Consider the following 14,715-nt stretch of genomic DNA (forward strand, 5'->3'; position numbering starts at 1 on the left):
CATTTTTACAGTGTACCTACCTCCGAATAAGATATGCTATATCTAAAAGCAAACAGCTTTGAAGTGTTTCATTAGAATAAAATTCCCATTGATCAGAATTAGTTTCTGTTTCTAACCCTATTTGTATCTTTATATATTTTTATCATCACTGTGGTAAAGACACCATCTGTGGTTTTAACGTAATGCATACAGCAAATGCACTCTGCACTTTTTTGTTCTTCTCAGCAAAGATATTTTGGGCACGTTGGGCTTGTGGGTATTTTGTGACAGTTAGTGACAGTGAATCATAAACTGATCAGAGGGGTTTTCACCATTTTAACTTTTGCACACTTTCTTTCTTTCTCCTTAGTTTTATATAGCTTACCTTTGAACCCTTTCATACGTTCTTCACTGTTAAACACTTTCTCTCATTCTTTCTTATTTAGCACCTCATTTTGACCATTTCTTATCTTCTTAACTGATACACACCTTTTATTCGTTTGTTTGTTCGTTCATTTTTTCTGTCCTTTCGTCATTTTTTACACCCCCTGCGTGCACTCTCTGATAAACACGCTGTCATTCACAGAGGAAGTAAGAGAGGCTCATGCCCTCCCACTGCCAGTAACAGAGTCAGACGGGTGAGTCTGTCTTAATTGAGGATCATTCTTTGGAGTATTTTTGTATTTTTACAGAGTACATTTCTCAACAAGGTAAGACAATAAGATCAATAAATTTTTTTGGATATTTATGATTTGATAAGTGTTTATCTACTGTAAGAATATGAATTACACTTTTGTTTTTGGCTGGCATACATGAAAATATGTTACAGTGTATACTATGGCCTATATGTTTTCCTGGGTCAAACCCATGATCTTTGTGTTTGTAGCATTATGCTCTAAATTGTACGTATGAAATATGATTTGGACACAATTTTTAGTAAATAATTTCAAAATGTGTTTCTTTAAATATGTTCAGTTTAAACATTCTGTTTTACATTTTACCTCATTTCTTGTGGTTAGTTCTGTATAGGCTACTGTATAAGTATGAAAATGTATGTACGTACAGCTTCATGTCAAAGAGGAACTAGATAAATGGCTCTTGGGTAGTTAAATGGCTAAATTATTTTTTATGATTAGTCTTCAAATCAAGTTTTGTGTCCTCTCAATTGGACAAAATCATCATGCAGTGCTGTAAAGAATTTTACTTCGGTTTGTTTCATTTAAGGAAGTTACGCAGGAAATGCATGCAGACAGTTAAATGAATATGAAACTGTTTAGTAGTTCATGCGTCAGATTGTGTTCCATCAGCACCGCCTTTACTTTTGACACAGGAAATGAGCTGCTGACATTGAGTCAGTCATTTTTGATGCGTGTACTTTGGGGGGAAAAACACGGTGAGATAACCATTTAACCTGAAGTCCAGTGTGTCTGATAACCTTTCAGAACTGAACACCACCTTCAGAGATGTCCTGCCTCAAGTGTCTGAAGTACACCATGTGTGTGGTGAACTTCATCTTTTTTGTAAGTATCCATTTTAGGTCAGTCACATGATTCATATGCAGGCTGTTGATGTGACTCTTTTCTCTGTGACGCTGTTACGGCATATAGACACTAATATTTATTTGTATGCATACTTAAACCTTATGTTCTGTTAAGACTAAATGTGCTGTTATTGAATTTGTGACCCTGTGTGTGAAACCCAAGATAAAGTCTTATAATTGTAAGCATCAATGTTGGTTTTGATCACCGATTTTACTCAAATTTCAATTTCAGTATTAACGATATCAATGTTATTTTTCACAGAATGATTTACATCATGTAGGATGATTTTATGTAAATCAAAAAACATGACCTTAGCTGGGGGTTTTTAAGCCAAGGTGTAAAATATGTGTTTAAAAAATATTTAAATCAGCTCTGCTTTTTAAATTCTTTTTTTCCAAAACGCAAAGGCATATAGCCTATTATTATTGTGGCCCTACTTCTCTGTTTTACAGCAAAGTTGATGTATATTTAAAAAAAGGGTAGGGTCAGTTTGACCCAAGCAAAAACACATTGTTGAAAAATACAATAACAGAAATCAAAATAAACAGCTGAAAGAAGAGACCAGACAATTATTTATTTATTGATACTTCATTCAACTAATAGGCTATAGGACTAAAGACTTCAAACAGAAACAATGTAACATTTTTCAGGGAAGATGACGAAGGCGTGTTATTTTTTAAATTACAATAAAAAGAGGAATCTAGCCTTAACTTGACTTTTATTTTTTTATTTTATTTTATTTTAGGGTTAAAATATATGAAACACATTAATCTGAACCACCTGCATGAAAAAGATTAACCGTAAAATTTACGATATTGAAAATAATGAACAGTCTAATCGGACACACTCGCACTGCCGCGGTTACATGCCTGGCCCAAAGTTAACTTCCGGTCTGTGCTTGTTTATCGGTCTGGCTAGCGACTAAACTGACCTTTGGTACAAAAACCTTGTTGAAAATAAAAATGTTTTGCATTCAAAAGACGAGGGGAGACGTCAAGCATGGACTCTAAAAATGGCTGGGTTATTTTTGACTCAATACCAACTGCTGGGTTATTATAACCCACACTGTAAAAAATTTGCTGTAATTATGCAGCTGGTTGCCAGTAACTTACTGTAGATGATAAAGACTGAAAATGTTTCATGTTCATTTAACTTTGAACAAACTGTTGCCAGTAAATAACATAAATGTAAAATCTACAGTAATTTACTGGCAGCTAGTTCCCAGTAATACACAATAATACTGTAATTTCTACAGAAAAACCAAACATTGGGTCATTTTTAACCCAGCATGTGTTCTGTCCAATATTTACCCATTATGGGTCAAAAATAACGCAGCCATTTTTAATGAGAGTTCCGGAAGTCTACCAAAAGTTAAGTTTGGGCCACGAAAGCCGTTTGTTTGTGTTGTTATTGCTGAAAATAAAAAAATCTTAAAATTCTTAAAAATATAGGTGCTACAAAGGTTTATTTAGCTTTTTTGTAAATTCTGTTATAGCTTCTATTGTAATGGTCTAGGTACAGTCTTAAAGACGTCACTATTTCCATTTTGTAGGTGTGTAGTGTGGGTGCACTTTACAGTTTCTCTATGCTTTTTACACTCCTGCTCATGGTACTGTTGTACATTTTTTTGTAATGTTAAACTTGTTCTATTTTGTTCTTCTTTTAAGGCCATGTAATATGAAAAAGCTTGTCTAGTTTAATATGACACCTGTTATTTATCATATTAAGTGACTTAATGTTTGATGTAAAGTATGTTCTATTCAATTATAATCTATGAGAAAAATAAAAATTGAATAATACTATATCCTATTCCTAAACTAAAATTAGATATTATTTTTCATATATATTTTTATATTTTTCTGTACTTTTTTCTTTCATGTAAAGCTGCTTTGAAACAATGCAACATTGTAAAAAGCGCTATATAAATCATTTTTAAAAAGAAAAATTTAACAGTGGTCCCATAGAAGAACCGTTTTGATTTCCCAAATAACCATTGGGTTAAAGAATCATTTCTTTCTTAAATTAAACAGTAAGTGGTTATTTGAGATGATATAATCTCGTATTAGTGCTATTGACATTGCTAATGGTATTGCTTTTTTACTTTAGCTTTCTGTTTTATAAAAATGTTAAAAGATTTTTTATGAAACCACTTAGGGCGCACTCATATTTTCCAAAATGGCTCTGCTATAGTATTGTGTTTGTGTAACACCTTATTGTTATTGGGAGTGTAGTTAGGTGATGCATGCACATACTGTATATCTCTGCTTTTGTAAATGTGATTTTAAAATTGTCATTACAGATCTGTGGCGCTGCCATCTTTGGATTGGGCACCTATTTGATGACAACGTCTAGGTTTGCATCTCTCCTTCCAAGCCTTCAAGCTATGAATATAGCGAACAGTCTCTTCATCACAGGAATCATTATTACCTGCGTGTCCTTCCTGGGCTTTCTTGGAGCCCTGAAAGAAAACCGTTGCCTGCTAATATCTGTAAGTCAAATATACAGTGGCGAGAAAAAGTATGTGAACCTTTTAGAATTTCATGGTTTTTTGAAGAAATGTGTCATAAAATGTGATCTGATCTTTATCGAAGTCAAGGGTATTGACAAACATAATGGGGCGGTTTCCCGGACAGGGATTAGCATAATCCAGGACTAGGCCTTAGTTTAATTAGGAAATATAACTAGTTTTAACAAACATGCCTTACTAAAAACATTACTTGTGAGCATTTTGAGGCAAAACAAAGGCACTGATGTATTTAAAGATATGCAAGTTGTTTTCAGTTTGGACAGCTCTTAAAGTTGTTTTAGTCTGGGACTAGTCTAATCCCTGTCCGGGAAACCGTCCCATAAAATAAACTGAACACACTTAATCAACATTTAAAATGGCAGTGGAAAAAGTAAGTGAACCCTTTCCAGCTTTATGTAAAGCAACAATTCTTGTTTGTAGCTCCTCTGACACTCTTTTTGGCGAGGTATGGCTTACATAAGCTTATACCACGGGTCTGTTGAATGCTGTATTCAGATTGCTTGAGAAATGTTCCATTGGCATGCATTATTTTTCGATAACCACACACCTAACTTTTCAAATGTCTTAAAAAAAAGGCACCAGAGCGATGTTTGAGGTAACCGCGGTATAGAGACAGAGCGCAGCGAGTCATAACCTGAAAACCACGCCCACCGGGGGGGGGGGGCTGGCAATCCGGCCGTCTCCATTGGCTTTGTATTGCGGGAGGCCGCCTCCTTGTCATTTCTGGCTTATAGAAAGAGCTGAATAATGCCTGAGGGCTGCTGTGTGGCAGTGTGTGCAGCTGACGGGCCAAGTGGCCCAGAAATAAGTTTTTATAAGCTGTCGACCTCAAAAAACGAGCGTTTAAAGACACAAAAGTGGAAAACAGGCAACTTTTCATAGTACTCCTATTAGTAGAACTGCGCCCACTAGGGGGAAATGTAGTCGGCGATCCACTTTTTTCTCCTTTAATGTTGGGTTTTACTGCTCGACAGCTTATAAAAAATTATTTGTGGGTTATTTGGCTTGTTAGCTGTTCATATTGTCACACAGCAGCTTTTAGGCATTATTCTGTTTTTTGTTGTGGGCCAGAGATGACGGGGAGGCGGCCTCTCGCGGTGCAGGGTCAATGGAGACGGTTAGATTGCCCCCCCCGGTGGGCGTGTTTTTCAAATTTGCATAACTGCTCTCTGTCTCTATGCAAAATAATTGACTCCGGCCCTTTTAATTATGTGAAAATAATGCACACCCGCGGTGTAACGGCACTCCGCTTCACGTCGTGCCGCATTACCACCTTGGGTGTGCATTATTTTCTTATAATTCGATGGCCCGTCATCAATTATTCCTTACATGTCCTTGTGCAGAGCAAACTCCAAAAGTTTCAGGGATTTATATCAGTCAAAGTAGCTGTAGTCCACACCTCCAAACGTATTATCTTAAAAAGACTCCATTATGCTAGACCTGACTCCAATTATCTTTTTTGAGGTCATTCATTCAAGGGTTCACATACTTTTTCCACAAGCACTGAGGTTTTTTTGTTGTTTTCAATAAAAACATGAAAAATCTGATTTGGACGCATTTTGTTTGTCAACACCCTTGATTTGAAGATCAGATCACATTTTATGGCAAATGTATTCAGAAAACTATGGAATTGTCACTCACTGTTTACAACATCTATCATTTACACTATAATGACACCAAAGTGCACAACTTTCAATATGTCAACTGAAAATGTCTGGGTTTTTTTTAGTTCTTCATTTTGCTGTTCATTCTAATGCTGGCAGAGTTGGCTATGGCATGCATTCTTCTAGTATTTGAGGGAGAGGTACAAAACACATTATGATGAAATTATGCAATGATGTGGATCTAAATGAAGATTGTTATAGAGAAGATGATCAAATGTGTTTTTTTCTGTACAGGTTGATACATTCATTAAAAAAGATCTTAAAAAAGGTTTAGATGGATCATTAACCAACAGACAAAACAATAGCACAGCTAAAGATGACTGGGACACTGTGCATGAAACAGTAAGTGGGTATTTAAGATCATAAAACATTATATATATATAAATATAAATCTATTAAATAATATATACTCTATAGAATCAGCTATGTCTGGCTCTCTCCCAAGGGGTTTTCCCCTAGTACTTTTCCCACAGGGTTTTTCTCCTAGGGTTTTTTTCAACCCCTGGGGAGTCTGCTGACATTGGCTTAACTTAACACCCTCTTATATATGTTACATTATTACTACGCTCGCTAGTATGGTTAATCTTAGCCGCTGTATTCTGCTGCTTATGTTTTATGATTTTTCTTTGTTTTTTCCTGCATCTATTAATGTAAAGCTGCTTTGAAACAATTGTGAAAAGCGGTATATAAATAAAATTGAAATGAATAAAAACTCTTAGCCTTACTAATGCATTGCCTATATGTAGGGATAACAATGCCTTCACAACCATCCACAGTTTTTGCATGTCTAAACACCACTCACATTTAGTGTAAATTCAATAAAAATTATTCTAATAAATTCCTCAATAGTTTCAGTGCTGTGGGATCTCCAACTACACAGATTGGAAGAAATGGTTACCAGACTCTTGTTGCAAGAAGGTTCCCTGCAATAAAAATGTTACAGCAGAATTCTGGTCCCAGGTAATACAGCACTCAAAACACCTTTTGTGTCCACAAAACATTTTTATACATAAGCTTGATGTTGAAGCCTGTATTCTTATATTAACATTGATACACATATTTATTTTATAATTCTGATCCCATTATATATGTTTTATTTATTTATTTAGGGTTGTTACGAAAAGCTAAAGGTTACATTTGAAAGTAACCTCTTGAACACAGGGATTGGCGTCATTGTTGTCTGCATTATTGAGGTATAAACATTCCTTGTGAAGGATTTATATCTTGTCAAAATCACCACAATGTTTGTTCAATCAACACAAAAGTTGGTTCAATTTAAAAATGGTAAATTACCTGGCGGCCTTCAAATTCAACTTTTTTTTTATTTGAATTAACATTTTAAAGAGGTGGTTCAATGGTATTTCATGCATTCTGACTTATTAACACAGTTATAGAGTTGTTTCCTCATGCTAAACGTAGGCAAAGTGTCAAAAAAGCAGTTGGTCGTGTTACAGAGTAATTTATTTGCCGAATGCACTTCGCCAGGGTTCGTACAAGTTTCAGAAAGTTTTTTTCAATTACGGGTCTAGCTGACGTTTCAGGGGTTTCTATACATATCACTTCTTTTTATGGGCACTTTCCCCAGAAAACCCCGTCCACCCATCAATCAGCGGGAGACACTACAAACATCACGCGACAGCTTTGTTTAATTTCAAAACTCAACAATGGCACGAAAGACGAAGTGTGTTTTTGGATGTAAGGAGAGAAAAGTCAGCCTTATGGAAACAATGGATATAGTTTATTATCTGGGGTAGTAGCTGAGTTTTGTGTGTGTGTTTGTTTAACCCATGATTTCATTGTAAAGTCTCAAATGGGTCATGAGTTGCACGCGGTAAGAAAGACTTCTGTCTTATGTTGGAAATAGGCGCGTGCATATTATATAAATGACATGAACATGTAGTGAATCATAAGTTAAACAGTGTTGTATAGTGTTGCATGACTCGTACTCGCTCCTCCCGCGGTTGTAACTCCTCCTTCTTCTTTTTTTTGTACGTTATCTGAAAAAATCGATTAAGCTAATCTTTCTTTTATAAATCTGATTAAACTAAAGACTCTTTAAAGATATAAATGATGTAATACTACTCTAAAGGTACTCCAGATTAACATCAGAAATGCAGAAACAGCTTGTGTTATGTGAGCTTTAATGCAACCAGGCAATTTACTATTTTACAGTTTTTTACAACTCAAAAGCTAATGGAGGTCTCCAGTCCTCTCACACTGAAATGGTTTTGCTGGAAAATTTAATCAGACTGGCTGTAAAATTTATTTTAATGTACTGTTTTGAATCTTGATTAGTAAAGAATTGCTTTACTAAATTCAATTGTTTTATTTGTTTAACTTATTTTATGTGAGTTAATGTAAAAACACATTGCCATGACTTGATCACACTTTTTATTATGGTTCATAACGAGGTGAAATCTTTAGAAGGATTGTGGTAATGAATCATTTTTGTAACAAAACATGAATGTTCAGTGGTCTTGTTTTACAATTGACTAATCATTTCTCTTCTTTTCTAGGTCTTGGGAATGTGTTTCTCCATGACCCTGTTTTGCCACATCAGTCGGTCCGGGTTGCAATACAAGTGATCAAATATTTTCACAGATCTTTAACAATTTTTATAGATATAGTATTATATGTGTGCATACTAGTGCCCCCTTTAGGAAACTAGTTAGCGAATACATAGAGCCATTACCACCACTGTCAGACCAATTTGCCATCAAACATTGTGTTCACCGTTGGTGGTCCATGCGGATTTCATAAACGTATTTCTTACGCACTCGTTTCCTTTTTGTAAACCCTTATTAGAGATGTGAAACAATAACTTACAGAAACTGTTTCTAAAACTAACCCATTCACAGCTGTACTATTTTAGATTGACCGTGACTGACTAAACTTAAAAGGGGATTTCAGACTTTGAATTCACCCTTGTGAATTCTAATGTCAAGTCTGGGGGCTTTTATGAGTTATCTTTACATGCACATCTATCTGTATTTTACTGTATATAAGTTCAGATATAATGTTAAGCAATGTTGAATATGACCTGGTATGTTCTACTGAACTGTTACGGAGACTATATATGCATATTTTTGTATATTGGACAATGGAAAGCATTTATTTTTGATTACTTCCTTTTTCTTACTTCTTAAAGCTAAATCATTTGATTTCCCAGAATGTGCACACGGGTAAAACCACACGTCATGCTATCTCTTCCTTATTTAACAATTCTACCAGTTTGATATGACATTTCTAATGCTGATAATATGTTTTATTGCTCTTTAAAATAATGTAAATGAAATAAAGTGAAAAGAATAATAATAACTCCTCCTTTTTGTAACAGTATACGTAAAATATGAAGTTTATGGTTAAAGATACAGGAAGTACCACCAAGCCAGCACTTCCTATTACAGAACACTACTGCACACCAACGAGAGTACATTCTTAAAACAGACATGTTAAAAACAACACATTCTGTGTTAGTTTAGGAACAAGACATTAAATGTGTTGTCCCTAACTAACACATCTCTGTGTTATTATTGGAACAACACATTTTGTGTTACTTTAACACAACTTGTGTTGGCCCTTTCATTTATTTTAACACAAAATAACACATAATTGTGTTAAATGGCATGACAAAAATTATGTGTAAAAAAGAACAAATTTTTTATCATGAAAGTTTTGTAAAAAATATTTTGGTTATAAAGCATCAGAAGCATCATCAGAATTTAACAGTTTTATTTTGAACAATATCCAGATCTCCACAATATTCAGAACCCCCCCAAAAACCAACTTAAAAATACTACGATTTATTGTACGTGTTTTAAAATAATTTTGTTCTTTTTGAGTCATCACAGAAAACAAATACAATTTAAAGTAATCTTTAAAAAAAAAGTAACTGTACACAGAATAAACCATTTCTCGCCAACACCTTTAGACTATACACACATTATTGCAATTCACTTAAAATATCTATTCTTTAAAACCAAAATAGAGCATTTACGGTTTCTGCTCTAAAAAGTTGTGGCTTGCACACTCACCCTTTTGTATTCATGCACTTTAATACAAAAAAATCCTAATATCACATTTATCTATTTTGAGCTTTGGAAAATATATGAGGCCAACATGTCCACGTGTGCTTACATGGATAGGGAAAGAGAAAAATCTGAATTGACCCGATACAAGGACAGGTAAATATAATAGAGTATTAGTGTATTTGTGCCATGTATATCTAGAGGGCCATTCAAAGGCACATATTATGCAAAATCCACTTTTACAAGGTGTTTGGACGTAAATGTGTGTTGGCAGTGTGTGAACACAACCACCCACTACTCATTTGTATCCCTATTAAACCAAAGCAGTTTCATTAGACATGCTGTTTGGACTCTCTGTCAATGTGATGTCACAATAACAAAGCCCCACCCACAGCCACTGACTGACTGGTTAATTTTACCCAAAAGCTTTTTTTAAATGTGTTTGTTAGCACATTGTAGCACTCACTAATGCAGCTAAAGATACTATTGTCCCAGACTATTCACAGGAATCAGATCTATTTTTAACCCAAAGCAGTAGCTCATTTGCATTTAAAGGTACACACATGACCTGTACTTTTTTTGTTCCCGCCCAAATAGGCATTTTGAAATTAAACTTCACAGACAGCGAAGTTTCACATTTTAGGCACACTTGAGACTTATATTACATCTTGTAAAAATGGGATAATATGTGCCCTTTAAAGGAAAACACCACCGTTTTTCAATATTTTACTATGTTCCACCTCAACCTACATGAATGAACACATACCTATCTCCCCTCAATGCATGCACCCAATCCCTATACAGCGCGTCATGAATGTGTTAGCATTTAGCCTAGCCCCATTCATTCCTTAGGATCCAAACAGGGATGAATTTAGAAGCCACCAAACACTTCAATGTTTTCCCTATTTAAAGACTGTTACGTGAGTAGTTACATGAGTAAATATGGTGGCACAAAATAAAACTTTTGTTTGGAGCCATAGGAATGAATGGGACTAGGCTAAATGCTAACACATTTAAGAAGCGCCGTACAAAGATTAAAAGTGCACACATTGAAAAAAGACAGGCATGCACTCATTCATCCAAGCCGAGGCAAAAACACAGCAAAACACTGAAAAACGATGGTGTTTTCATTTAAGGCTATGCTGCAAAAATCTAGAAATTGGTACAACTTAATGTTTTCATTTACAATCAGCATTGTTTTTCTAATTTGAAAATAAAGATTATTGGTTTGAAACCCACTTTTAAAAACGTATCGTAGTTTAACAGGTGTCCATCCAGAGTAAATACAAGCCAATCATTTTGCTTTCTTAATCGTTACGGAAAGAGAGGAGCATGTGTTGCCATCTACCTCATTTTGTGCTAAAAAATATTATTACGATTGGTTTCCTAGGAAAATAAATCATACAGTTGAAGAGTACCACATCATCTCTCTATAATAGCCCAGAAAAACTTCAGTCATGTTCTCTCTCCACACACACCCTGTTTCTATGTAAAAGTAGAGGAAGTACATAAGAAAATACAACTATATATTAAGATAGCCAGGTTTGTTCAAAACTACATATCCATCGATCAGGGGATATGAAACTATCTTAAATCCCTTCACAACAAATACAGAAACCCCCAGAGTCTTCTAAAGACATCATATTTGGAATGAGTACAGCTCAACAGGGTACCCAGCCCCATTAAAATATTGCTAAATAAGAACAGAAGCTCTGCCTTTAGTAAAACTGTCAGTTATGAATCAATAAGTTACAAATATTAAGACTACGTAAAAAAATGTAGATGACGTAAGGCCCCATCGTTTTAGGTTTCAATCGGTCTTGAAACCAGTTAATGGGAGGAAAGTGAATTTTAATATTGCTATTACACAGCAAATGCTTTTGAGTTAATGTAATAAACCAAAAAGCATTTTCTCACACTACTGCTGCCCGTCGTGAACACATGAGATTCAAATGAAGTTGTTCTTCCTGGGAGAGGCATTATTGTAGAAATGGAAGAACATGGTTAGATTGATCACCCCTTTCAAACACTGCAGCTGGCTGGAGCTGTGCTTAACCAGAGATCAGTAGCCGTTGTAATTTGCAAAGATTAAATAGAATCTGTTCCTCAAGCATTGCTTAAGAGAATTAACTGCAACTTTTTTCTGAGCATGAGCAATCTGTGCCGAATACTAACACAGTGCACTAGTTTTACTAGTCAATTTAGATAAAGATAAGTTAGAAGTATAGTTCAGTTTTTATCCAAGGGTCCACGTACACTGCGTGTGTGTGTAGTATTCATGCACAGTCAAATTATTGTAACCATACTTTTTATGGATAGGTCGCACATTCGCATACAGGAGGATGTAGTATTTAGCCCAGGAGAGGTATTGCATTTTGTGTTTACGCATAAGCGAGGGTCCAAGTACAGTGTGCATGACGAAAATATCAGAATAGTATATGTGTGATTCAAATAAACTATGCTTTGCAAGGCTGTGCGCTCGACTGTGCACGTAGGTTTACGTACAAGTAAAAAAAAAACTATACTCTGAGCTTAAGTGCCATTTTTACACATACATAAGGGTCCATGAATTTTGTAGCCACGCTTAATTTTATGTGTAGGTCTAACGTGCGTGCACAGGATAATGTAGTATTTAGCCCAGGAGAAGTATTGCATTTTGTCGCAAAGCGTATTGAACATCTACGTATGCGTCAAATAAACAATGCTTTGCAAGGCTGTGCGCATTCGACTGTGCATGTACGTTTACATACAAGTAAAAAAAACGATACTATGAGCTTAAGTTCCGTTTTTACGCATACGCGAGGTCCACAAATTTTTTAACCACGCATAATTTTTATGCTAAGGTCTAACGTGCGCATACAGGATAATGTAGTATTTAGCCCAGGAAAGGTATTGCATTTTGTTGCAAAGCGCATTGAACATCGGTGTACACGTACAAGTCAAACTATACTTTCCGTTCGACTGTGCACGTACGTTCACGTACAAGTAAAAAACTATACTCCGAGCTTAAGTGCCATTTTTACTAGGGATGCACCGAATCCAGGATTCGGATTCGGCCGAATACTGGGCTTTTTGACGGGGTTCGGGTTCGGCCGAATCCTGGATTTTTTTTCCACCGAACCGAACCCTAGGCTTGCGCTACGCTGGTCGACGTCACGCAGCCGTTGATTACACACAACGGGTGCTGACGTGGAGATGAGCTTTTTATTTCGGTTAGCCTTAGAGGATGGACAAACCAAAACTTTTAAACACGGCTGAAAACGCCTTGAGGATGCCAAATGCCAGCTGTTTTTCAGCCGAGCGCTTGGTCGCAGTGATGCTTCAGCTGTGAGCCGGTTGGTTGCTGTGGTAATGTCCCGCCCCTTCTCCACTGTAATTGGACGGCCGTGTGAAGACTGTGACATTGACGAGCGGAGCTTCTAACTCAAAGTATATAGTTTTCAGCGCTGAGCTGCTTGCTTATTGGAAAAACGAGCGTGTCGCAACGCATCGCTTTCATTATGCATAGGCTTATGGTAATTGTCAAAATAGTTTTCCAACTTGTCATCCTGGCATAATGTACAGTTAAAATTAAATAAAATGAAAAATACACTGCTGTGGACGTTGTTTACTTCATTAATGTGCTTTACTGTGTTAATGGAATAAGGATGCGAGTAGGATTCGGTATTCGGTTTCGGATTCGGCCGAATCTTAAACGGTGGATTCGGGATTCGGGATTCGGCCGAACCTAAAAAATCTGGATTCGGTGCATCCCTAATTTTTACACATACGCAAGGGTCCATGAATTTGGTAACCACGCTTAATTTTATGCGTAGGTCTAACATGCGCGTATAGGATAATGTAGTATTTAGCCCAGGAGAAGTATTGCATTTTGTTGCAAAGCGTACTGAACATTTGCGTACGCGTACAGGTCAAATAAACAATGCTCTGCAAGGCTGTGCATTCAACTGTGCACGTACATTCACGTACAAGTAAAAAAAAGTATACTCCGAGCTTAAGTTCCGTTTTTACGCATACGCGAGAGTCCATGAATTTTGTAACCACGCATAATTTTTATGCTAAGGTCTAACGTGCGCGTACAGGATAATGTAGTATTTAGCTCAAAAGAGGTCTTGCATTTTGTTGCAAAGCGCATTGAACATCGGTGTACACGTACAAGTCAAACTATACTTTGCGTTCGACTGTGCACGTACGTTCACGTACAAGTAAAAAAAACTATACTCCGAGCTTAAGTTCCATTTTTACACATACGCGAGGATCCATGAATTTTGTAACCACGCATAATTTTTATGCGTAGGTCTAACGTGCGCATACAGGATAATGTAGCATTTAGCCCAGGAGAGGTATTGCATTTTGTCGCAAAGCGCTTTGAAATCTGTGTAGTCGTACAAATCAAATAAACTATGCTTTGCAAGGCTGTGCATTCGACTGTGCACTTAAGTTTACGTACAAGTAAAAAAAACTATACTCCGAGCTTAAGTTCCATTTTTACACACACACGCGCGCGCGTCAACGAATTTTGTAACAAAGCATAATTTTTATGCGTAGGTATAACGTGCAAGTACAGGATAATGTAGTATTTAGCCCAGGAGAGGTATTGCATTTTGTTGCAAAGCGTATTGAACATCTATGTATGCGTACGAGTCAAATAAACAATCCTTTGCAAGACTGTGCACGTACGTTCACGTACAAGTAAAAAACTATACTCCGAGCTTAAGTGCCATTTTTACACATACGCAAGGGTCCATGAATTTGGTAACCACGCTTAATTTTATGCGTAGGTCTAACATGCGCGTATAGGATAATGTAGTATTTAGCCCAGGAGAAGTATTGCATTTTGTTGCAAAGCGTACTGAACATTTGCGTACGTGTACAAGTCAAATAAACAATGCTCTGCAAGGTTGTGCATTCAACTGTGCACGTACATTCACGTACAAGTAAAAAAAACTAAACTCAGAGCTTATGTTCCGTTTTTA

General features: G+C 36.2%; 1 protein-coding gene across 3 annotated transcripts; it reads left to right on the forward strand.

The window, feature by feature from the left end:
* Window positions 1–335: 335 nt before the first annotated feature.
* Window positions 336–9,029, forward strand: LOC129440089 (tetraspanin-9). 3 transcript variants are annotated; one of them, XM_055199185.2, is made up of 8 exons: window positions 336–617; window positions 1,422–1,499; window positions 3,820–4,008; window positions 5,777–5,851; window positions 5,946–6,053; window positions 6,561–6,671; window positions 6,821–6,904; window positions 8,228–9,029. In XM_055199185.2, the coding sequence occupies exons 2-8, from the start codon at window positions 1,443–1,445 to the stop codon at window positions 8,294–8,296; spliced, it is 693 nt and encodes a 230-aa protein (XP_055055160.2). In that variant the 5' UTR covers window positions 336–617; window positions 1,422–1,442; the 3' UTR covers window positions 8,297–9,029. The 3 variants fall into 3 exon arrangements, with proteins under 3 accessions (XP_055055160.2, XP_055055159.2, XP_055055158.2); XM_055199184.2 differs by having other exon boundaries at window positions 339–689; window positions 1,402–1,499; XM_055199183.2 differs by having other exon boundaries at window positions 343–689.
* Window positions 9,030–14,715: the final 5,686 nt, after the last annotated feature.

Source organism: Misgurnus anguillicaudatus, chromosome 22, assembly GCF_027580225.2.
Source record: "Misgurnus anguillicaudatus chromosome 22, ASM2758022v2, whole genome shotgun sequence".
Lineage (NCBI taxonomy): Eukaryota > Metazoa > Chordata > Actinopteri > Cypriniformes > Cobitidae > Misgurnus > Misgurnus anguillicaudatus.